The sequence below is a fragment of the Haematobia irritans genome, chromosome 4 (genome assembly GCF_050003625.1).
Source record: "Haematobia irritans isolate KBUSLIRL chromosome 4, ASM5000362v1, whole genome shotgun sequence".
NCBI classification, from domain to species: Eukaryota; Metazoa; Arthropoda; class Insecta; order Diptera; family Muscidae; genus Haematobia; species Haematobia irritans.
The window spans coordinates 66362537-66390371 of NC_134400.1; the positions used below are offsets into that span (position 1 = coordinate 66362537).

At 36.3% G+C, this 27835-nt stretch overlaps 1 protein-coding gene across 1 annotated transcript in view; it reads left to right on the top strand.

The window, feature by feature from the left end:
- Vps13D (vacuolar protein sorting 13D) overlaps window positions 1-27835 on the top strand; it is a gene marked incomplete in the record, with an annotated part of 741787 nt that overhangs the window by 445430 nt on the left and 268522 nt on the right. The window contains 1 exon segment of the mRNA XM_075308271.1: window positions 15429-15743. Coding sequence (XP_075164386.1) covers window positions 15429-15743 — 315 coding nt within the window.

Below are 27835 nucleotides of genomic sequence, written 5' to 3' on the forward strand. Positions count from 1 at the left end.
AAAAAATATTGTCGTGAGGCCCAAGATCTCATGTCCTTAAAATACGAATTCGAATTTTGCTTTGCATAGAAGACGCATTTCTCTAATATAAAGTTTATTTCCTTGTCCAAAAGTCGATAAACTTTTCAATGAAGTCGTATTGTACTTATAATTAAGTGATTTGCCTTAAAAATGGGTATCATAACATGAAAGAAACATTTTTTGGGGTAAGATCAACTTGGCTTTTGTAATTCAGAAAAATTCTTTAAAATTAATGAAATTATCTTCAAATTTGTATTCTCCGTCCATTCCAAAAAACAATCAACACACGACTGACGCGCAAAATCAAAATCGTGTGTACCTGCTCAATGTTTTTTATAAAATTCTTTTCGCTGCAAAAAGTTAAAAAATTAAATGGTCACGAAAAAAATGTAAATGGTCTTTATGGCCTTGTAATGGTTCTAGACATGTCTATACTTAACCTATAAAAATACTTTTTTCCCTGTAAAAAAATCAAAAAATTTAATGGTCAGGTACATGATTTTTCCGACCATTTAATGGTCTCAAATTCTATCATTTAAATGATAGAACATGTTTGCGGTATTTGAGAACCATTCATATGCTTATTGCGCCCATACATTTTTCTCCGCTCGAAAACTATTTTTACAAAGACAAAATACATGGTTTTCGCGACAATTACATGCTCTAGATAAACATTAAATGGATGCGGCAACCATGTCCAAACATGGTTTTTCTGTGCGTGTTAATTCCTCCTCTAACGATAACCGCACTGAAAAAAATATTGTCGTGAGGCCCAAGATTTCATGTCCTTAAAATACGAATGCGAATTTTGCTTTGCATAGAAGACGCATTTTTCTAATATAAAGTTTATTTCCTTGTCCAAAAGTCGATAAACTTTTCAATGAAGTCGAATTGTACTTATAATTAAGTGATTTGCCTTAAAAATGGGTATCATAACATGAAAGAAACATTTTTTGGGGTAAGGTCAACTTGGCTTTAATAATTCAGAAAAATTCTTTAAAATTAATGGAATTATCTTCAAATTTGTTGTCTTTTTGCATCTTGACTACAAAGCAAAAAATCGTTAAAAAAAATAGGACATGTTTTTTAACACTTTATTTTAAAGACGTTTTTTACTTGAAACATATCAAAAATTCTACTGGAAGTCGACTCTAAATTTGGAAAATAAAGTTGTCATTAACTCGTTTTTAATGGACTTTGATGGCTCATGTAGAAAAAAATCTGAAAAAACAAAAAATTAAAATTTGCTTCCTAGAAGCAAGTACACAAAACCCAAATTTAAAAGAGAATTGTGTCTTAAAAGTATCCTTACTTGTATTCTCTGCTTCTTTGGCTCGGAACCAATACCAAAATTGTTAAAATAAAGAGAAAATCTTTGAAACGGGGCATGCTTTTTGTCAGTGCGTTTAAATGAATTAATTTTGTTACGTACTTTTTCCAATACAGTAGCGACACTGATGGGACATATGTGTCACATTCGTCCTCAGGGTAAAAAAAGAGTGAGAATTACGTTTTAATTTTTTTTATGTATTTACATGATCAAAAACTCATTACGTATTTATAAAAATACATCAATTCATTCAGCAAATAGTAAAATTAGTCAGAACAAATGCAAATTGCGAATGGTAAGATTCAAAAACTTTCCTTTGGGAAGTGAAACACATTGGTTTTTGGCAGAACCAGCAACACCTCGTTTTACCACAACTTTATCAAGTCAATCAATAAAATTGGACCAAATATAAGCGGTGTAATTAAACAAGGGAACGAAATTGAACTTTTTTTGTGTTGATTTGAAATTTACCATAAAAAACTAACTTATTACATACAAACACTTACACATTAGAAAATGTTATTTTTGTATGGAAATCGCGATTTATATCAATTCAGTAAATCGTGAACAAAATCAAAAGTTGTGCACCGATTGTAATGAAATAAAGCTTATTTGATTCAAAATATATTTAACTAACGATTTTTGTCCCATTCTAGGAATTTTCAAATGAAAACAAAGTTGTTTTGTTAAAAATTTTAATTTTTTTTTTCAAAACTTGAACGACATCTCTAAAACTACTTGGAAAATTGAAAAACAATGTAAGCACGGCCCAAAGGAATTTCAGACTTTTTTAAATTTAATTTTTAACCTAACGGTATATTGGAGCTGATAAAAAAAAAAAAACAAGTGTAGATTTGGATTCAGCATCTCAAATAACCTTAAAACCAATACTGAGTTCTTAATCAACAGAACCATTGCTGAGAAAATGATTTTGTTACGAAATTGTACGATTAATCAATCAAACCTACTTTTTCTATATAAGGGCTGTTTTCTTTTAGCACTGGATACCCTAAGACATGAAGGACTAAAAGAAAACACAGAACTCTTTAACCAGGACATCTCCAAAATTATCCAACACTGTCATCAGCTGTTTAAAAACAAGCACAGAAAAGAAGTGAAATCTTGCATTTTTAATGTATGAAATGCTCCAATAAGTAATAAATATAGGGTGGTTAAAATTTCAAGGGCCGATGTTGATTTTGAATAAAATACAAACTATTTAGGAAATTATTGTAATTTTATTTTATTATGATATATTGGTATTACTCAATTATGTATGGCACAAAATATCGGTCAAATAGGCGCCGCGACATCGGTGGCACACCTTCATCCGATGGTCCAAGTTTTCGATGACGCTGAGGCATAATGGAGGTTCTATGCCGTTAATGTGCCGAATTTTCTCATCCTTTAGCTCTTGAATTGTTGCTGGCTTATCGACGTACACCTTTTCTTTCAAATAACCCCAAAGAAAAAAGTCCAACGGTGTCAAATCACATGATCTTGGCGACCAATTGACATCGCTATTACGTGAGATAACACGGCCATTGAACTTGTTGCGCAAAAGAGCCATTGTTTCGTCAGCTGTGTGGCAAGTGGCACCGTCCTGCTGAAACCACATATCGTCCACATCCATATCTTCCAATTCGGGCGATAATAAGTTCGTTATCATCTCACGATAGCGAACACCATTCATAGTAACTGCCTGACCGGCCTCATTTTGGAAAAAATATGGCCCGATGATGCCGCCAGCCCATAAACCGCACCAAACAGTCACTCTTTGTGGGTGCATTGGTTTTTCGACATTCACTCTTGGATTCTCATTCGCCCAAATGCGGCAATTCTGTTTATTGACGAATCCACTGAGGTGAAAATGTGCCTCATTACTGAAGATGATTTTCTTCGAAAATTGATCATCCACTGTTGCCATTTCTTGGAACCATTCTGCCTATTCACGACGTCCATGGTTCAAATTGAGTAAGTCTGAAATAAATAAATGTCTGTCTATTTACTGCCGCGAATATTTATGACACTGTAGCACTTTCAATTTCATGTTTTTCGATAAATTAGTCACAATAAATTTCTATTGTGAATCGAAGAAGCGTCATATTATCAAAATACAATCTGGCAACATCGGCGCGACTTGCACTGATGAGATGTTCTGGATAAAACACCAGTGCAACGATGTTCTGGATAGCCCATACAAATGTTGCATCCAGTGCTAAAAGAAAACAGCCCTATAGATAAATGAGAGCAAGCCCAATAAACACAAACATTTGAAAAATGCGCAATTTCAAAAGTTTTTCAAACATTTTTAGTGTAATATTCAAGTAGAGAAATTGAAAGAAAATCGCGTTCTCTACAAAAAACAGACATTACCCTCAACAGTAAAATTCAACACATTAGTAATAATTTCTCAAGTGTTATCCTCAAAATGAAATGCATCGCTACTCAATAATTTCTCAAACAATTTTCGACGCGAGTCAAACTAAAAATTAAAAAACATTGTTGCAAATACTTTTCAACCAAAATTTGTATAAATGATATCCCTACTTCTAATTGAAAGTCAAAGCCAAAATTCTATGAATTTTGTATAATTTATTCATTTTCGTCAAAATAAAATATATAATAATACACTATACTACATAATACATTAAAATACTAATTGAAAAATAAATATCTTATTAAACATATCGACAAATAAGACCAAAACATCGAACAACAAAACTTCATATATCTTAAACATTATTAGTAAACAGTTTTGCATAGATAACTCGATTTCCTTCCTGTTGGTGGTATAAAACTGCATTAAAGTTTATTAATATGCGGGCAATTTGATTCAGTTATTTGTCTAAACTTTTCCAATTTTTCTATATCATCCAATTGACCACGAACTTCGTTGCACAAAGAAGTATTGAACACCACATGGTTTTATCGTTGCATTTTAGGGTAGTGTTTTGTCAAAGTTTTCTTACATTATCTTCAACACCTTTTCAAAGATTTCGTGAACATTTTGGCAAATTGGAAGTAATTCGCTAACAATTTGAAGAGGTATTGAATATGAGCTATTTCAAGTCAAGTTGAATTTATGTTGAAAATTATATTTACCCTCAATCTGGAAAGTTGTTGCATTTGAAAAACGCTCATCCTGTCTTCCTAAAACCATGCATGCATGGTTATGCACACTTGCCGAGTTGCATCTTGTTCTGCTGTATGTATTTTACAATGTAAACAAAGCTCATGATGGGGTTTGTAATGAGTTGTATATTAGAGTGACCGCAACTTATATGGGACAAAAAAAAAATGTCGGAATCTTGATCTTGACCTTAACCCCACAAAACGAATCCCCTTTCCAGATATTGAGAGCCAAAATTTGAGCCCGATAATAACATATATTATGTTATTATGTGATGATTACTCTTGGGATGATTACTGTAGCAGTATTGAGAATACGTCGGAGGCTTCCAGACTACGGAAGGTACTAGCATCCACTAACACCGCTCCAGGTTTCATTAAAACGTCGGAGGGAAATTGGACAACGTCCAGTGAGGAGACGTTGGAGGTACTTTTGGACACACACTTCCCTGGAAATCAGACGGTTGAACCATGTTCCGACGGTGTAACAGAGGCTCAGCGATCATTTCCTATCGAGGAAATTGTGTCGGAATCTAGAATAAAATGGGCTTTAAATAGCTTTGGACCATTCAAATCCCCCGGACCTGATGGAATTACTCCGGCGGAGTTACAGGCAGTGGCTGAAAGAATTATCCCCTGGTTGACGGTGATATATAAACAATGTGTAAACTTAGCATATATTCCAGAAAAGTGGAGGGAAACAAAAGTCGTCTTCATACCTAAAGCAGGAAAAGCCTCTCACTCGAGTGCGAAGGATTTCCGACCAATCAGCTTATCCTCATTCCTACTTAAGACCCTAGAGAGGATGATAGACATGTATCTTAGAACTAGCGTGGATTCAGGTTTGCTCTCGAAACGACAGCATGCATACTCGAAGGGCAGGTCTACTGAGACCGCATTGCATGAACTGGTCAGCTTTATTTAAAGCTCACTATCTGTCAATGAATACACAATCGTGGCGTTTCTAGACATCGAAGGGGCGTTCAATAATGTCCATCCGAGCTCGATATTAAATGGACTGACAACTCTGAATGTTGATCCAGGTATACTTAGGCTGTTAGACGAACTTCTAATGAAGAGACGTATTTCAGCCACACTAGGGCAAGCAAACATACAAAGGTATGTGAAAAGAGGCACTCCCCAATGAGGAGTTCTATCACCTCTTCTTTGGAATGTTGCTATAAACAACCTTCTGGTTTCTCTAGAAAAGAAAGGATAAAAGTGGTGGCATACGCAGATGATGTGGCGCTAGCAGTCAGGGGAAAATTCCCATCCACAATCAGAGATATTATACAGAGAGCTCTCCGGATGACTGAGAAATGGGCGAAAGATAATGGTCTTGGTGTAAATCCAGCAAAGACAGAAATAGTCATGTACTGCAAAGATCGCAAAACTCCCAAGGTTAGGCCCATTTCCTTAGAGGGTACTGAAATTCCCTTTGGTGAGTGTGCAAAATACCTTGGCGTTATTTTGGACAGGAAGCTGAATTTTAGGCTTAATATTGAAGAGAGGGCGAGAAAAGCCACGGTAGCTTTGTACTCGTGCAAAAAGGCAATAGGAAAAAAGTGGGGACTGAAACCAAAAATTGTGCATTGGCTATACACGGCAGTGGTTAGACCTATAATGCTATATGGTGTTGTAGTCTGGTGGCCGGCACTTCAGAAACCGACTTGTTTAGATAAAACTCAGCGTATGGCGAGCTTATGTATCTCAGGCGCATTTAGTAAGACAGGAACAGACTCCCTTAATGTCATGCTACATCTATTGCCTTTAGACATTTTGGCCAAACAGTCAGCTGCAACAACGGCTGTGCGGTTGCGCGAGCTATCGCTGTGGTCGGAAAAAATGTACGGTCATAGTTCGGTCCTCAACGTAATGCCAGATATACCTAACGTAGTGGATTACACCCTGTCAAAACCACTTTTCGACAAAAAGTTTGAAACTCTAATTCCCAACAGTGAGGCGTGGTGTACACAGACCCCGGGGAATAAAAGATATATAGATTTCTATACTGATGGCTCCAAATTGAATGGACAAGTGGGGTTCGGAGTATATTCTAAAGATCTGGAAATTCGAATAGCGAAAAGATTACCTAATCACTGTAGTGTTTTTCAGGCTGAAATATTGGCAATAAGAGAGGTGGTGAATTGGCTGAGAAGTAATATTCCAACAAATATTGGCATTAATATATACTCAGACAGTCAACCTGCAATAAAATCCTTGGACTCTGTGTTCCTTAACTCAAAAACGGCCATAGACTGCCGCAAATCTCTCAACGAGATGGCTGAGCAGTACAATATTCATGTTTAAAATCTCGTGTCGCCTCTTGCATATGAAACTTTCATCCTTTTTCTATCAGGTGGACCTAGATCTTCTGCAGTTTCTTCCGGGATGTCCATTGCCTCCAAGTTTTCAAGCTCCTGGTAGACCTCTTGAGTGTCTTCTTCTCCGAAATTGTAGTCATCGTCCGTCCCTAGGTTAGGTTAAAGTGGCAGCCCGATTAAATTTCAGGCTCACTTAGACTATTCAGTCCATTGTGATACCACATTTAACTAAAAGTACCTATTACATATGGGCACTTCTAGTCTTAACCACTGAACCTTCTCTATTATTTACTTTTGTGGAACCAACCAGATTGTTCCAAAAAGTTAACGTTTTCCAGATCCGCCAGTAATCTGAAGCTATATGCTCCTAAAAGTTGCTTGCGCTTTACACAAAATGCAGGACACTCTCACAAGAGGTGTTTAATTGATTCTTTTTCCTCCGCATCATGACAGCTCATACAATAGTCATTATACTTCGCGCCAATAGTTTTTGCAAAATCGCCTATCAGGCAGCGACCCGTTATAGCAGAGAACATTAGCATATCTAGTGTGCGGTTTAAGTTGAAATGGGGCCATATTTGCTTGGTGTCGTTACAACCCTTGCAATTCTCCTATCGAACATTTGCCATCATGACAGCCTTCTCACGCAGTAAGAGCTTGCAGGTAGCTAGGGTCATACCAACAAATTCTAGTTCCCCTGGAATATGTAAGGTAGTCCCTAGCCTTGCCAACTCATCCGCTTCGCAGTTCCCCGGTATGTTCCTATGGCCAGGCACCCATATTAGGTGAATATTGTACTGCTCAGCCATCTCATTGAGATATTTGCGGCAGTCGATGGCCGTTTTCGAGTTGAGGAACACAGAATCCAAGGATTTTATTGCAGGTTGACTGTCTGAGTATATATTAATGCCCACATTTTTTTGGAACATTACTTCTCAGCCAATTCGCCACCTCTCTTATTGCTAATATATCAGCCTGAAAAACACTACAGTGATTAGGTAATCTTTTCCGCTATTCGAAGTTCCAGATCATTAGAATATACTCCGAAACCCACTTGTCCATCCAATTTGGAGCCATCAGTGTAGAAATCTATAAATTCTTTATTCCCCGGGGTCTGTGTGCACCACGCCTCACTGTTGGGGATTAGAGTCTCAAACTTTTTGTCGAAAAGTGGACTCGCCAAAGTGTAATCCACTACGTTAGGCACATCTGGCATTATTTTGAGGACAGAACTGACCACAGCGATAGTTCGCGCAACCGCACAGCCGTTGTTGCAGCTGACTGTTTGGCCAAAATGTCTAAAGGCAATAGATGCAGCATGACATTAAGGGAATTTGTTCCTGTCTTGCTGAATGCGCCTGAAATACACAAACACGCCATACGCTGAACTTTATCTAAACAAGTCGGTTTCTGAAGTGCCGGCTACCAGACTACAACACCATATAGCATTATAGGTCTAACCACTGCCGTGTATAGCCAATGCACAATTTTTGGTTTTAGTCCCCACTTTTTTTCCTATTGCCTTTTTGCACGAGTACAAAGCTACCGTTGCCTTTCTCGCCCTTTCTTCAATATTAAGCTTAAAGTTCAGCTTCCTGTCCAAAATAACGCCAAGGTATTTTGCACAATCACCAAAGGGAATTTCAATACCCCCTAAGGAAATAGGCCTAACCGTGGGAGTTTTGCGATCTTTGCAGTACATGACTAATTCTGTCTTTGCAGGATTTACCCCAAGACCATTGTTTTTCGCCCATTTCTCAGTCATCCGGAGGGCCCTCTGAATAATATCTCTGATTGTGGATGGGAATTTCCCCTGACTGCTAGCGCCACATCATCTGCGTATGCCACCACTTTTATCCTTTCTTTTTCTAGAGTAACCAGAAGGTTATTTATAGCAACATTCCAAAGAAGAGGTGATAGAACTCCTCCTTGGGGAGTGCCTCTGTTCACATACCTTTGTATGTTTGCTTGTCCTAGTGTGTCTGAAATACGTCCCTTCATTAGCAGTTCGTCTAACAGCCTGAGTATACATGGATCAGCATTCAGTCCATTTAATATCGAGCTCGGATGGACATTATTGAACACCCCTTCGATGTCTAGAAACGCCACGATTGTGTATTCTTTGACAGATAGTGAGCTTTAAATAAAGCTGACTAGTTCATGTAGTGCGGTCTCAGTTGACCTGCCCTTCGAGTATGCATGCTGTCGTTTCGAGAACAAACTTGAATCGATGCTAGTTCTAAGATTTTTTTTTTTTTTACATTTCAACCGTCGAACGGAACGGACGTGTTTTTTTAATAGCGGATAAAATCATTGTAATAAGTACCTACTACGAATTTCAAGTGTGGTGGGATATTAGGCCACCATGCAGAGAAATTCAAAGACATCCACTGGGTTGCTAACTTCAGGGCCCAGTGGACGGGTATCGACTGGAGTTATAAATTTGGGCAATGACCAAGAGTTAGGCCCAATTAGTCGACCTGAAGACGGGTCGACAGGTGGCGACAATTTGACAAGTCGGACCTTTTCCAAGGTAACGGCATCAAAAGGAGGTAATCCCTCACGAAAGAGATTCAAAGAACGCAGAAATGCTTTGTTTATCCTAAAGAAATTAGGATCAGTCGACCCAAGCACGTTGTCGGCTAAACAAAGCGATTCCTTAAAATGGGCTCAAGGAATTCTTGAGGCTGGAAAAAGGGAACGATCACCGGATGAGCTGCCATCCTCCAAATCAACGATCGTTTGCCTCAGTTGCTAAAGACAGCCTTGTGATGGCTATCATAAATAAAGGAGCATTGGACGGTATGGTTCCAAAGCAAAAATGGGGGGAAATTGAGAATGCTTTGTCTGGCGTCTACTCACAGGTGCTGGAAAAGTTTCCTGGCCCAGATCCTCGACACCAAGGGGCTGGTTGGTATCAAGGACGATTTAAGCTAGTCGCATTTGAGGACCAGAGGTCTATAGAATGTTTTAAAGCTGCCACCACTTTTATCCTTTCTTTTTCTAGAGTAACGAGAAGGCTATTTATAGCAACATTCCAAAGAAGAGGTGATAGAACTTCTCCTTGGGGAGTGCCTCTGTTCACATACTTTTGTATGTTTGCTTGTCCTAGTGTGGCTGAAATACGTCTCTTCATTAGCAGTTCGTCTAACAGCCTGAGTATACATGGATCAACATTCAGAGTTGTCAGTCCATTTAATATCGAGCTCGGATGGACATTATTGAACGCCCCTTCGATGTCTAGAAACGCCACTATTGTGTATTCTTTGACAGATAGTGAGCTTTCAATAAAGCTGACTAGTTCATGTAGTGCGGTCTCAGTAGACCTGCCCTTCGAGTATGCATGCTGTCGTTTCGAGAACAAACTTGAATCGATGCTAGTTCTAAGATAAATATCTATCATCCTCTCCATAGTCTTAAGTAGGAATGAGGATAAGCTGATTGGTCGGAAATCCTTCGCCCTCGAGTGAGAGGCTTTCCCGCTTTAGGTATGAAAACGACTTTTGTTTCCCTCCACTTTCCTGGGATATATGATAAGTTGATACATCCTTTATATATCACCGACAACCAGGGGATAATTTTGTCAGTTACAGCTTGTAACTCCGCCGGAGTAATTCCATCAGGTCCGGGGGATTTGAATGGTCCAAAGCTATTTAGCGCCCATCTTATTCTAGTTTCCGATACAATTTCCTCGACAGGAAACGACCGCTGAGCAACTGTGGCACCGCCAGTACATGGTTCAACCGTCTGATTTCCAGGAAAAAGTGTGTCCAATAGTACCTCCAGCGTCTCCTCACTGGACGTTGTCCAATTGCCCTCCGATGTTTTAATGAAACCTGGAGCGGAGTTTGTGGATGCTAGAACCTTCCGTAGTCTGGAAGACTCGGACGTATTCTCAATACTGCTAGTAATCATTCCAAGAGTTATGCTGAGCCTTTCTCAGTTCTCGCTTGTATCCTCTCAGATTCTTCTTGTAAGCGTCCCAGTCCTCAGGGGCTCTGGTGGACTTTTCCTTGTTAAAGAGCTTCCTGCAGGATTTCCTCATATTACTTAATTCCGTAGACTACCATGGTGGTCGATGTTTCCCCCTTGGCTTTCCTCTAGGGCATGCAGCTTTCAGTGAGATGTTGAAGGCCTTAGTAATCCGCTCCACTGCGTGTTCGATATCTTGCACATTTCTCATATTTGTCTCTGTTATTTCCGGTATCATCATATTGAACGATTCCCTATACCTATTCCAATCAGCTTTCCTAAAATTTGGCGGAAATATGATCTTCGTGATATGAACATCAAATTTGAAACTGATGTAGCGATGATCTGAGAAGCTGTGTTCACTTAAAACCTGCCACTCAGATATCATTTCATTCAGTTCTTGCGAGGCCAAGGTGATGTCCAAAACCTCTTGCCTGTTTTTAGTGACAAAGGTTGGGCATCTCCCTTGTTGCAAACTACCAGATTAGTACGCAAAAAAAACTCTATTAGCGACTCTCCCCTTGCATTAGTATCACTACTTCCCCATATACTATGATGTGCATTCGCATCGCATCCCATAATGAGTTTCGTCTTTGTTTTCAGTGACTCCTCAACTAAGGTCTTAACGGCACATGGAGGCATCTCCCTGTCATGTCCCATATAGACCGAAGATACCCAATATTTGCATTTGGCTATTTCTAAACTGGCAACGACAGTGTCTGTATTGCACATTGAAGGAAGCAGAAACAAGTTGAGCTCGTTTTTAGCAATTGTATAGGCTCGATTTACATCATTACCAGTATACTGCAATAGTTTGAACCCCGGAGTACTTAATTCACATATTTTGTTTCTATAAACATATGGTTCTTGAACAAGAACTATATCTATGTCCCCTTCCATCAGGAGAACTTTTAAGGCAGCACATGCAGCCTTACAATGATGAAGATTTATCTGGAGGATCCGTAGGACCATCGAGATTTTCAACAACCGTCACATCAGCCGCTTCAATCGAGTCATCAAGAATGTTCTCTTCAGAGATCTCGGTGACTCTCGCAATAACCATAGGTTCAACTTTGGTGAGTTCTGAGGCAATAGAAACTTCCTCTCGCATACGGTGTCTATCCATGTCTTCAACTTTGGTATCTCCCTCGACTTCGCAAGAGGATCCGCTTACTTCTGATTCAGACAGAGGCTTGTCCTTTTCTGAATCCTTTAGCTGATCGTTGTTATATACCTTCATTTGGATATAATGAAAGCCATAACATACACGGCCCTGGGACTTTGCTAGATGTGGCAAAGACTGAGTGTTCAATATAAACACTGCATGTCGTCTTGGTCCATCCACTTCATCCAAACGGCCAACCTTCCAATCAGCTGTTGGAAGATCTGGATTGCATCGTTTCAGTCTATTTAAAATAGATTCAGGGTCAGAAGGGTTTGCAGGTATCCACGCATGTGCTCTAGGTCTAGCCGGTATGTCTTTCTTCTCGACTAACTCTAGAGCAGCTCCTTTCCAAACTTCACCAATTAGTATCAGAGCAGCTTCAAAACATTCTATAGACCTCTGGTCCTCAAATGCGACTAGCTTAAATCGTCCTTGATACCAACCAGCCTCTTGGTGTCGAGGATCTGGGCCGGAAAACTTTTCCAGCACCTGTGAGTAGACGACAGACAGAGCATTCTCAATTTCCCCCCATTTTTGCTTTGGAACCATACCGTCCAATGCTCCTTTATTTATGATAGCCATCACAAGGCTGTCTTTAGCAACTGAGGCAAACGATCTTTGATCCCTTTTGGAGGATGGCAGCTCATCCGGCGATCGTTCCCTTTTTCCAGTCTCAAGAATTCCTTGAGCCCATTTTAAGGAATCGCTTTGTTTAGCCGACAGCGTACTTGGGTCGACTGATCCTAACTTCTTTAGGATAAACAAAGCATTTCTGCGTTCCTTGAATCTCTTTCGTGAGGGATTACCTCCTTTTGATGTCGTTACCTTAGAAAAAGTTCGACTTGTCATAGTGTCGCCACCTGTCGACCCGTCTAATTGGGCCTAACTCTTGGTCATTGCACAGATTTATAACTCCAGTCGATACCCGTACACTGGGCCCTGAAGTTAGCAACCCAGTGGATGTCTTTGAATTTCGCTGCATGGTGGCTTAATATCCCACCACACTTGAAATTCTTAGTAGGTTCCTATTACGATGAGTTTATCCGCTATTGAAAAACACGTCCGTTCCGTTCGACGGTTGAAGAACAACAAGAAAATAATAATAAATTGGAATAATAATATAAAAAAAAAACTCACCAATATCAAAATATTCTTCATGGATTTGTCGGTTAATTCTTTCAAGTTCCTTTTGCGCCTTGATTTCTTCAGCTCTAGATAACTTGCGATCTACTCCAGACATGCAACCTGGACGGCCCTTCTGCCTCTGTTTCACGAGAAAAGCATTCATCAGAGTCAAGGCATCTTGATGAGCAATATCAAAAAGATCGTCTAACTTTTCAACAAATTGTTTAAATTGGGTTTTGATCGTATCCGATGTTTTCTTCCTGTCTTTTTGAAGAATTCTCCACTCGACGTGAAGTTTTTCAAGCTTTGTTATTGCATTTTAATTCTTTCAAGTTCCTTTTGCGCCTTGATTTCTTCAGCTCTAGATAACTTGCGATCTACTCCAGACATGCAACCTGGATGGCCCTTCTGCCTCTGTTTCACGAGAAAAGCATTATCTACTTCCGATTTCATCAGAGTCAAGGCATCTTGATGAGCAATATCAAAAAGATCGTCTAACTTTTCAACAAATTGTTTAAATTGGGTTTTGATCGTATCCGATGTTTTCTTCCTGTCTTTTTGAAGAATTCTCCACTCGACGTGAAATTTTTCAAGCTTTGTTATTGCATTTTGCTCATCCTTAGCCGGGAGTTGAGCTTTCTGCCAAAAAATTAACACCTCTCGTATAGTAAGTTTTGCTGATTCTCTTACACAGAAAAAAAATTTCCGTAGTTAAACTAACGCTAAATTTAGCTTATTTTTATTGAAAAAAAAAAAATTGCTAGTAGTTAAATTTTATTATTTTTTCGAAATTTTCTACAGTTTAATGAAATCTTACTTTTTTTAAGTATGTCTCGTGGGTATAAAGTTCAATGACCGTACACATAAGTTTAATATGAACTAAAGTAAACGAAGATTTTCGTACGATTCCCAAAAATAGTAAGAATGAACTACTGTATGGTTAAAATGGTGATGATGTGGCGCCAATGATTTTCTTTTTTATTTTTAGTTCATTTTTTCTTCTATGAGAGGATGTAATTTCGTGAACTGCAGTTAAAAAGTGGTTTTAACAACGCTTTGTGGAAATCTCAAAATGTGGAGTAAAATTTAGTTCAATTTTCGTGCGAGGTATTTCATTCTTCCTATAAAACAGTTCAATTTTGTTTCGGTGTAGAGTTAATTTTACAGTACGTAAATTATAAAATAAAGCACAAAAAACTTGTCGATTTGAGGGTAGTTTATAACCTGTGATCTGGTGAATGGGAAAGCCAACAAGAAATATTTTATCCTTGGAGCGGCTTTGTACACCTGATGTGGATGCCACCTCAGAGTCTAGGTAAATTGATTTCTATATATTTAAATAAAAATAAAAAAAATTAACTAAATTAATTAAAAATAATATAAAAATTAAATAAGTTAGTTAAAGGCTGCCGTAACTCGGTTTGACTCAGAGTTACAACAGAGTTTTAAGGACAAAATAAGCTATCGTTTGTGATATCGTGCCTACTTTTATTATTTACCCTTCTCGAGTTATGGCTCAATACGTCAACTTTTTGGCAGTTTTTTTTTCAAATTTTGAGCGACGAGCGACACGTGTTAACGTCGTTTAATCGGGCTCAAATTTTGGCTATCCCAATATCTGGAAACGGGATTCGTTTTTGGTTAAGGCGAACAAGATTCCGACATTGATTTTATGCGGTCACTCTATTGTATATAGTATGCTAAAATTTTTTTTTCTCACCAATATTTACCTTTGAGGATGAATAGGACATACTTACATACGTATATGTCCCATTAAATTTCTCATAGAAGGAAATACTTTTTTACACATTGCCGACCCTTTACTTAGTAAATAGGTATATTTTGAATAAGAATCCACAAGAGAAACTTACGTTTATCGAGTGGTTAATTCTTCGTCGTCAAAGGGTTAAAAAGTTTTAACGACAACTTAAATTTTCATATTCGGGTCAACTTCAAATAGAAATTAGGCTATGCTTCAAATAAAAAAGCCTTTTAAATAAAGTCTTAGTGTTTTTCCAAGTTGGCCTTAGTAAAACGAAATTTTCTTTCATGTTACGACACCCAGTTTTAAGTCGAATCACTTAACTATAAGGACAAGACGACTTCATTGAAAAGTTTATCGGCTTTTGAGCAATGAAAAATACTTTATATCTGAGAAATGAGTCTTCTATGCTAAGCAAAATCCGAATTCGAAATTTAAGGACATGAAATCTTTGGTCTCATAAAATAAATAAATATATTTTTCAGTGTATATACTTATAGAATTAACGCTTTGGTATACCTACTACAAATTTAGTATTATTTATAAATGTTTCTCTAATATATTTTATTCGAAAATATGTTATTTTATTTGTTTTAGGCGGCAGACGGTCTATACGGTCTAAAACCAGGTTGTGATGCTGTTTTAGGTAAAATTGAGTCCAGCTCAAGGGCTGTTAATAATGATAATGTTCCTTTCGAACAAAGTATTGAAATACAAAAGCTACGTCCGGGTTCCGGACATCTAGATGTTGTAAGCAAAATGGATGGACCTATACAGTCCATACAAGTTCGTGACGTCAAATCAAACACAGATGACGTAGTTTTGGCGCCGGATCCAATATGGGAGCATGCATCGGTTTTTAACAAAGTACTTTCGAATAAATCGAAAAATACTGAATTGGACGAAGTTTTGGTGAGTGGTAAACATATATTCTTACAGTATGATGCATTATACCCTGAACTTACAACTCTAAAAAACCTACTCTTTGTGTGGGTTACGAGAACATTTGAAACGTTCCAAAAATTAAGAGTTCTGAAACCGGCTCATTTGGGGCTACATCTCACAATAATATATAAGAAAATATATTCGGTTAATTTAGCAATCAAAATGGGAATTCAACTCGAAGACTTCCGAAAAAGACTTTGTAGTATTTGCATTCATCCAGTGAAATCAGTGCAGTGAACTTGATTTGAATGCACTTGGCAGGCATACAACTAAAAACGAATAGCTAACCAGCAGACAAAATCTCTATTTTCTATTGTCAATATATGCTTGTATGAATTTATTCGGCATAGGTCGGCTATCGTAAACCTTTTTTCGGAAGGTTCAAGTGTGGTTCACTTTGGGTTTAGTAATCCCAGCCAACTGCACTCAAATCGATGATTTGACAGTGACAAAGGAAAAGAGATATGTTTGTACGAATTTATTCGGCATAAGCCGGCTATCGTAAACCTTTTTTCGGAAGGTTCAAGTGTAGTTCACTTTGGGTTTGGTGAACTGCCTGAATTTATTCGGATAATTGGTTGATAGTTTTGCTGCAAGTAGAAGATGCTGATGAGGAATGTGGTAATTCCAAAACTTGCGTCCATCCAACCATCTTGCTTTGCCCAAATAAATTTGACAAACATTCTTTTCCTCTGTTAGTTAAGCTACACTTGTAGTTTAGTCAATGCATGGTTTTAAGCTGAAATCAAAAACAACAATAATGATTGAAGAATAAACCAACAATAACAAAACAAACAAAAATTTCAACAATTTTTATCTGAATTTCATACGCTTTGGACTCAGTGGCCACTATTTCGTGCTCTTTTATAACATATTTTTTACAATATAGCAGTTTTTCAAGTTTTTGAATTTTGTAAAATCAATTTTCTTTAAATTACTAAAAAACATTAGTATTCAATAAAAATTTTAGAATAATTTATAATTATTCGTCGGACTGTAGGTCGCCGAGCTGAAGCAGGTCTTAAATGTTACCGTCCAGCAAAAAAAAAAAAAGAAACCATTACCATTGGCGATGGTAATATACCATAATGGTGTGGGGTTGTTTCTCTGGCCAAGAAAACGGCTCAATTCATGTCATTAAGGATAACCTTACTGGAATTGGCTATAACCAAATCCTGATTGATATCATGTTTCCATTTGCCGAAGGAAACATGCCCCTATCGTGGAGGTTCCAACATGACAATGACCCAAAAACACACCTCCAAGGTTGTTACCGAGTGGCTACTTTCGACATTCACTTAAAGTTTTTAAATGGCCTGCCCACTCCCCAGATTTAAACCCCCATAGAAAATCTGTGGGATATAGTAGATCTCAAAATTAGGACCCGCAATTATATCAACAAATCAGATCTCATAGAAGCTGGAAAATGTTTCTAAGGGTAGGTTAGGTTAGGTTATGTGGCAGCCCGATGTATCAGGGCTGCCTCAGCAATGTAATGCTATGATCAAAAATAAGGGAACCCCAACAAAATATTAAAACTTAATACAAGATTTTTTTCTTCTTTCTTTTTTATTACAAAAGTGTCCATTGTTTTGCCAATAACATACAAATGAATAGCATGACATTTTTTCCAATTCTTTTTGATTTTGAATTTATATTTTACTTTTGTTTAATAAATAAACTAGCAACAAAATATTTTTGTAGGTGTTTCTTCCTTTTGAATTACAAATTGTGGCTATTTTGCATAACAATCATAAAGAATTAAAATATATTTTAAAGTTTCCATTGTATTGTCACTCACTGTATGTATCTTTTAGGTTTGGACACATCTGTGCATTGCTGTTTACATTGGGCACACACCCTCAAAAAACTCTTTTCTCTAATATATGTTCCAAACATATTTTGCAGGATGCAATATAGAGTTTTTAATAATAGTTACAGCTTTTCTACCATTGTTCCAAAGGCATTGAACCACAAACCATTTGTTCCAACCGGTTTTAAATCGTTTGAGTCAGTTTAGCTCATCTAATGGCTGATTTCTAGTTCCTTTTTTCCATTTTTTGTAATTGTTGAAGATTAGTCACTTTAGTTACAGTTTTTCTACCATTTGTTCGAAAGGCATTGAACCACAAACCATTTGTTCCAACCGGTTTTAAATCGTTTGAGTCAGTGTAGCTCATCTAATGGCTCTCTAGTTCCTTTTTTCCATTTTTTGTAATTGTTGAAGATTAGTCACTTTCCTCTTACCAATTTATTTCTGAATTGTTCGATTAATAAAGTCTAAAAAACTCTTTGAAAAATTGATCACTAAACTCGTCGCTGGTATATTTGACGGCGACAAAAAGCGACGATATTGGCGACAAAAAACGACACCAGGAAAACCGATTTTTTTTCGATAGATAGAATATTTCGACGAACAGAATACCAATTAGTGGCGACAGACGAAAATCGACGGCGAGGGCAACTTCAGGAATAAGGGTGATTATGTTTGTTTTATGGAACATATTATATGTCTGAAAAGACTTTGAGCCAAAACAAAATTGTATGCTTGGAAGCAACTTCTCCTAAAGAAGATTGTGTTCATACTGAAATTATAAATTATTTGTCTTATTTTCTGGCTAATTGCATCTTTCTCATTTCCACAAGGTTTTTTAGTTCGTAGCACCTTTTTCTGTTATACAAACAATGTAGAAGAAATTTTTCGATTTTATGTTTTTTTTTTTAACCGTGGACAGTTTGTAAGAAAAGACACTATCCACTGCACTGCACGGAAAAACTTCATCAATATGGTGAGTTTGACCATTAATTTTGTGAAATGTTTCTTCGATTTTCACCTTACACGTTTCATCATCATAATGAATAATTTTACATCAATTTTTCAATTTAATGAAATTATTTCATTATCTTTCTTTAAGTATCATTTAATTGATTTATTTTTTCTTTCTTTTGATGCAAAAAGATATTCAAAATGATATCCTATAATCTCTATGTAATGAATATTCTATATCATCCCAACGAATCGTATTCGTGCGTAATTTATTGATTAAAATTACATTACTTTAATGAATACATTGTATGAAACTAATGTATACTTTACATTTAATCAATGGACAACATTACATTGAACTGAATTTTGGTTTCCGCCTTAGAAACGTCATTCTAAATTTTACAAAATCCAATATAAATACAAATATTTTACATCTGTTAGGAAATATTATTAAATTTAAAATAAATTTTTTTTTAATTATTTAATAAGTTCTCGACCATTAATATACATTTTATTTATAAACAGGTCTTTATTATTTTAAATGTATCTGCAATCGAATATCGTTCAAACTGATTCGCGATATTCTAAAAAGAACATAGAAATACTCCTACTTTTTTAATACCAAAACAAGTGAGGAAAGTCTAAAGTCGGGCGGAGCCGACTATATTATACCCTTCACCACTATGTAGACAAACATTTGTGTTACTATCTCAACTACTTAAAATTTGCTGGGAGCTATATAAAAGTTTGCATTTCCAGATACAAATACTTTTAATGGAAACAATTTTTTGTACTTCTACAAAAACTCTAGAATTAAAATTGAAATCGGCTAACGCCCTGGGATGAAACACAATGTTAGTAAAAAAAATATGGGAAATATGAAGCGAGAGAGATTTTAATGCAATTGTACAAAAGAGATTTATGATTTTTCAGGCGATACATATGTATTCGAGATATAGGACAATTAGAGTAATGTTTACAATTTTGGCTACTCAGCAGTGGCGATTTTACAAGGATATTGGTTAGATCTCGCCAAGATATGTGCTCAAGTGTGGGTTGTGATATATTATTTGGTATAGTCGGGCGACTTGGAGCCTTATTTAAAACTCATCCCTTCTGTGGAAATTTTGGCATTTCAGTGTGTAGGATATGGCTAAGATATGGGGAAATCATCACAGAATTTTGCGTAAAGTGTGAGAATTTTAGCCATATTTGTATTATCTGAAGAAACTATCCTGTCAATTGGAGGAAAATCCCATTGAAAATTGGTCTAAAATATGAAACAGTCTACCACATTTCCCCAACTCTGGTGTACGTATATATGGGAGCTATATACAATCTGAACCAATTGTGACTAAATTTGACATGCATAGTTAGAATAATAATTCTGCTATCTATGCGAAATTTCACTTAACTTTGGCCCACCTGGTCATATGAGTGCAAATCGGACGGGAGATATATATTTATTTATTTATTTATTCATTCAGCTATGGTAAGCCAGCCTGAATTCATTAGTACAATAGGTTTATATATACTTTAACGTTAAACAAAAAATGCGGACCAGAAAAAAAAATTATGTAACGATAAAAAAAAAAAAACTGGATAAAATGAACAAAATAGATAGCCTCAACTTCTTTAAAATGTGACAATTACGACCAGAAAAAAAGAAGTTGAGAAGAAAAAAACTGGTGTACGTTGGCATAATAACGGGATTGTCACAAACGGGAACAAAAATGTAAGCTGGTGACAGGAACATTCGAATCCATCAGATTATAGGAATTGGTGAGACAACAATCAGGAAACAGTAAATTGAAGAGACAAATAGAACGGTAGAGGCAGGAACAATTTGCTGACAGATGATATAGGTTAGCAGGAACAACTTGGAAGGCAGGAACAGTGATGCGATCAGAACAGGAGAGAATTTTACTGGAACAGTTCTCGAGACAGCCAATTTTCCAGGGTACGGAGTAAGGACTTAGGTAGAATTATAACGAAGTTCCATGGCAAAGCTTAAAGTGGTGTACGATGCTGGACGACGTGTATCAAAACTCGTTTAATAATATGAATCGGATCAGATAAATCAAATACGTTGCTAAATTCATTGTAATGTCTACAGAGGCGGTAAAAGGAACTGTGTTCCTCGTAATTATTTCTAACGACGGGTAGTTTCAATGGAATGTATTGTCGCGTAACACGTGAAGGAACATTAATGTCAAGTTTACTAATCAATTGCTGTGAGTTGATTTCACCTTTCAGGAGTCTACTAATAAAAATTACATCAAACACTAAACGTCTTCGCTCCAGAGTCGGTAAATCTATCAATTTCAAGCGATTTACATAAGGAGGGAGATCCAGAGGATCAGTCCAACCTAAACCACGTAACGCAAAAAGTAGAAATCTCTTCTGAACCGATTCAACTCAATCAACATAACATTGATAACTGGGAGACCAAACGACAGACGCATATTCCAGGATCGGACGGACAAGTGAGGTATAGATACGTTTCGAAAGGTAAGGATCATTAAATTCCCTCGACCATCTCTTAATGAAACCCAGTGTGGACATAGCCCTGGAGACAATTGACTCAACATGAGAATCAAACTTCAGTCTGCGATCAAATAACACACCTAAATCATTAAATAGTTGAACGTCTTCCAATTTAACGTTGTCAATATAATATTCCGTCAATAAAGCATTGGACCGAAAGAAGGTCATCTTCTTGCATTTGCCGAAATTGAGACACATTCCATTAATGTCACACCAGCGAACAACCAGATCCAGATCTCCCTGTAAACGACAAGAGTCAACCGTCGTACTAATGGACGAAAATAATTTCACATCATCCGCATACATCAATATATTTGAATGATGGATGGCCGATGACAAATCGTCAAGATAAAGAGCGAACAGTACTGGTCCGATATGGCTTCCCTGAGGAACCCCAGATGTAACCGATATCTTACGAGATGTTCGACCCTTAAACATAACGCATTGAACCCTGTCAGACAAGTAGGATGAAATCCAGCATAGTAAAGCTGGAGGAAACCCTAGCGCAGATAACTTATACAACAATAGACGATGATTAACCTTATCAAAGGCCTTGCTGAAGTCAGTATAGACAACATCAACTTGATTACGCCTTGAGAATGCATCATGTATATATGAGGTAAACTCCAAAAGATTTGTCGACGTAGACTTCCCTTTCATAAAACCGTGTTGATACACCGAAAATATAGACCTTAATGAGTGAACGAGTCTATCAGTAACCAATCGTTCAAAAAGCTTCGGAATAGCACTTAGTTTGGCTATTCCCCTGTAATTCTCTATCTCCGTCCTATTTCCCTTCTTGTACAAGGGTATAATGTAGCTCTCCTTCCATAACGTAGGAAAACAACCTGATGATAAAGAATAATTGAATAGATTCGTCAGGGGAATGCACAACACGGATGCACAGTTCCTTAATACCGCTGAAGGAACTCCATCCGTGCCAGGACTAAAATCTAATTTCAAGGAGCAAAGTGCACTTAACACCTCGTCAGACGTAAACCATATATTGGGAATCGTATCGAAATTGCGAATCCTGTAAGGGTAATATACATCAACGGCCGAATACTCAACATAAGTCTTCTCAAAAAAATCAGCAAATAAGTTAGCAATTCCATGAACATCCGAACACTCCTTGTCCAAGTACCTAAATGTATTTGGAAAACTCGTCACATTCCTCTTAGAGTTCACAAAGTTATAAAAACATCTCGGATTAGCATTAAGGTTAAATCTCATACGTTCCAAATATCTTTCATAACATTCCTTAGACTTCTCCTGATATAAGTAACGTGCATTAATATATCTCGTGTAATTCAAGTTCGAGTTGACACTTTTAAATCTTCTAAACAATCTGCTCTTTCGATTTCTCAGACTTCTTAATTCTTTGCTGAACCATGGCGGACCGGGTGTATAAGCGCTCATACGAGATATTGGCACTGCTTGACGGAAGCAATAATGAATCTCATCGTAGAATGACGATAAACAGCCCGAGAGGTCGCCGGTAAGTGGTGGCCAAATAACGCGAGACAATAAATCGTGAAGAATTGAGAAGTCAGTACGTTTAAAATCATATCGAAGACAGTCTTGACTAATAAGCTTATCCATCGATCCATTAACATTAAGAGATAATGCAAGGGTAGGATGGTATACATCCTCAGGTGTCACAAATGGATCAACACGAGAAACATTAATATCCGATACATTAGAAAATATGAGGTCCAAAAATCTTCCAAAATAATTCGTAACTGAGTTCAACTGTACGAGGCATAATTCAGAAATAACATCAAAAAAATCCTTAAATATTCCTAAATTGGTCGGTACAAGTGTATCATCCACGGAATTGAGCCAGCGTAAACTCGGTACGTTAAAATCGCCAAATACTAAAATTATGTCATCAGCTGTGAGTCTATCCATAGTCAACCTGATAAGATCCAAGTGAGTCATATATATACCCATGTCAGAATTCGGTGGTATGTATGAGCATGTAATGAAAATGTTCAGTCGGGAGAGGTTCAAGCGTACAGAAATAAAATCAATATCATGGGGGACATTTAAATCCTGCAAATGTGATAAAAACGAGCTTCTCACGGCTATCAAGACACCACCACCCCTACGAGCTACTCGATCCTTTCTATAGACGTTAAATTCTGTACAAAATAATTCCAGATCGAAAATGTCTGGTTTCAGCCATGTCTCAGTGAATATAACAATATCAAACTCGCATGATAGACTGTTCAGGAATACTTGACGAAGTTTCGTATTAAGACCACGTACGTTTTGATACACAATACAAATATCATGATTTAGTTTTTTGAAGCCGTTATTAAATTAACAGGAATAGGACGGGTCGGTCTAGATCGGGGTATAAATTCCGTAACCAGCAAACCCGGAGGCCAGAAAGACGAATCAACCAATACATCAAACATTTTCAACGGAACAATGATCTTAAATGATGAAATATCCCTCTGTTGACGGTTATTCAGTTTAATAATGTTGCAGTCACATGATCTGAAGTCAACATACTTTGAACGTATATAGTTACAAACTCTATCCACAGAAGTATCGTTGGCAAGACGAGAAAGAAATACGATTTTACGTGGCGGCACAACAACTAAATCAGAATCACTAAGGGAATTTGCTGAAGCGGAATTAGGTACTAAGTCACCATGCACAGGGCCGACATCATGACTAGGCGGAGCAACGGATATCGATGGAATCGAAGTACCCACATCACCAATACTCGTGGGAGGACCCTGTGACAAAGGAGTCACAGCCCCATTTGAGGGACAGTCCTCGTTAACCACCATAGTTGACAAAGGACCATTCAGGGAGAGATTCAAAACCTCAGTCTGAATCGGTAATTCATCAACAATTGGTGTAAATAGACCATTCAAGTCCGGAGTAGGGGGAAGACCCAGTAAAGGCGCTTCATCAGATATGACCATATTCCGGGGTGCAGGTCTCTTACGTCTGGGAGATGTAATACTATCAAATTTAAAATTCCTAAACATGTTCTCAAATTTGCGAAATCTTTCCAAAAGACTACAGAATTCCTTGTTAAATTCCGAAAACCCCCTTTTGGTCTCAATGAAAAACTTATAAAAGTCAATGTCCAATTGTCTGCACTTTAAACATGACCATCTGAGCCCATTCGAACGATCCACTATCTTGTCAAAATGTCTACCATTAAGTCCGGCACACTTTAAGTGAGCGTGACCCTCACACAGCCAACACGTTCTAGAGCGCTCATGAATATTAGTGACATCACATTTCTCATAAAGACAATCCATGTTCGAGAAGATAGAAAGATATGATAATAACAAAACAAAAAGAAGAACAAAAGGAAAAAAATTTATGTGTATATATAACAGTATAAAGTCAACTAAGGGTTAATATATTAGTATTTCCACTTGCGCCTAGAAGCATGCCTCGGAGTCCGAATGCCCAAATAAATCAAGACAATACCAAATAAACACAGCGCTATTATAAGAAAGTGCCTAAAACTATGCTTTGAAAAATAAAATAATTACCAAGTCCACAAATATGGAAATGAACGCAGTCCGCAAAACAAAAACAAAGTAACAAACAAGTCACCAAGGAAAGAAATCAAAACAAATGACAAAACAAAAAGACACTTGAGCGGGAATCCCTCGATAATTCCCACAAAAATAATCAACCGGAACCAATAACTCGAGTCAATTCGCAATTCGAAGATGTAATCACTCACTTGATTAAATGAACACTTTGAATCACTATAATAAAGTTTAAAAATATGAAAAAACAATTGATTTAAAATCACTTGGAAGAATAGAAATATAAACACGACCGACCACTTTAAGGGTTGCCAAGGGAGCCATATCTAAATCTGAACCGATTTCAACCAAATTTGCCACAATTACCTACAGTACTAAACGTCCTCCTTGTGCGAAATTTGAAGCAAATCACGTCAAAACCCTGGATTTGGAGGTCATATAAGTTCAAATCGGACGAAATATATATATATATATATATATATATATTGTCAAAATCGATTCAGATTTAGATATAGCTCCCATATATATATATATATATATATATATATATATATATATATATATATATATATATATATATATATATATATATATATATATATATATATATATATAAATATATATATATATATATATATATATATATATATATATATATATATATATATATATATAATATATATATATATATATATATATATATATATATATATATATATATATATATATTATATTATATATATATATGTATATATATATATATATATATATATATATATATATATATATATATATATATATATATATATATATATATATATATATATATATATATATATATATATATATATATATATATATATATATATATATATATATATATATATATATATATATATATATATATATATATATATATATATATCTATATATATCTATATATATATATATATATATATATATATATATATATATATATATATATATATATATATATATATATATATATATATATATATATATATATATATATATATATATATATATATATATATATATATATATATATATATATATATATATATATATATATATATATATATATATATATATATATATATATATATATATACATTTAAATATGAACCAAGTTTGAGGCAACTTCGCAAAAGTGTATTTATGATTTATCGGTCGATAGATGTGTAATAGAGTAATAGGAAAATTTGAGTCATTTTGATAAGTTTTCGACTTAGCAGTTGCGATTTGAAAAGGAAAATGTTGGTATTTCGGCCAGTTTTCCCTATATAGGAAAAACATATATATGGAATCTCTATCGAAATCTGAACCGATTGCAATCAAATTTCGCATGCATAGTTACTATTAGAGGTCTGCATCGAATAACTTTTCACTACATGTATGCAATTCGCTGTCGAATATAGTACATACACTGTCTTTCTCTCAGAGCGCAAGTAGTGAAGTGAAGAGAACTCTTGTTTGTCAAATACCACCAAGTACTTATCCGAAACAATATGTGTTCCGAAAAAAAGGAACAATAAAAATGTAAGTACTTGAGAAAAAGTACAACATGGATTCTCTTCACTTCACGTGGTACCACAAGTACTTCTCAGTTATGTGCGAAGCAAAACTTTCCATTATTATTAATCATTGATATGTATGTATGTCACATATTTCATATATTTATGTATGTCACACACTTACCTTAACGTTTGCCGTTCTTTATAACAAACCAAAACATATATTATGGAGAGTAACTGTTTTTTTGTATTTCTGAAACTGCACGTGGTACATGGAGTACTCTATGAAGTTTTGTTCTCGCAACATACTCGACGTGATCACTCTGTGTACACTTCTATAAGAGAGAAAGAGGAATATGTGTTTGTTGGTAGTGAAGACATCAGAGTAACAACAAGAAGTTACTCGTGGCTTTTGGTGTTCATCAAAATGTGTACCAATTGTTTTGCGAATCTCTCAAATAGATGTACTCATGTAGCAAGTACACGTGTACTCTGCATTTACAAACGGAATTGTGCAGACCTCTAGTTACTATGTTGAATCTACTCCCTGTGCAAAATTTCACGTAAATCGGATAACAACTTTGACCTCTGTGGTCATATGACGGAAAAACGGGCGAAAGATATATATGGGTGCTATATCAAAATCTGAACCGATTTCAACCAAAATAAACACGCATATGCAGAACCTTAATTCTACGCCCTGTGCAAAGTTTCAAGTTCAATTCTACTCCCTCTGCAAAATTTCACGTAAATCAGAGTAGCACTTTTGCCTCTGTGGGCATATTAGACCAAATCGGGCGAATGATATATATGGGAGCTATATCTAAATCTGAACCGACTTCAACTAAATTTTGCACAATTAACGATACTATTAAACATACTCCTTGTACAAAATTTTAATCAAATCAGGGCAAAACTCTGGCTTTTGAAGCCATATAAGTCAAAATCGGACGAAAGATATATAGGGGAGCTTTATCTAAATCTGAACCGATTTCAACTAAATTTGGCACAATTAACGATACCATCAAACGTACTCGTTGTGCAAAATTTGAAGCAAATCAGGGCAAAACTCTCGCTTTTGGGGCCATATAAGTCCAAATCGGACGAAAGATTTATTTATTTATTTACAAAATTAGACTTATAGTATAATATAAGAATAATATTACAATAGTAGCATTGGCTACAGAGGCCATCAGCTAACGGACGAAAGATATATATGGGAGCTATATATAAATCTGAACCGATTTAGCTGATATTTGGCAGTTTTTACGGGACTGACGAAACATTCAGATGTAAAAAATTTGAAGAACGTCGGTTCATAAACACGTGAATTATGATCAAATCGGTGATAACTATATATGGCAGCTATATCTTACTCTGAACCGATTTTTTCCAAAATCAATAGCGATTGTCTTCTACCCGAAGAAAGACGTTATGTCAAATTTGAGAACGATCGAATTTAAACTGCGACCTGTACTTTGTGCACAAAATTACATATACAGACAGACGGACGGACAGACAGACAGACAGACGGACATCGCTAAATCGACTCAGAATTTAATTCTAAGCCGACTAAAAGATGGGTCTATGACAATTATTTCTTGGCGTTACATACAAATGCACAAACTTATTATACCCTGTACCACAGTAGTGGTGAAGGGTATAAATACGAACAACCTG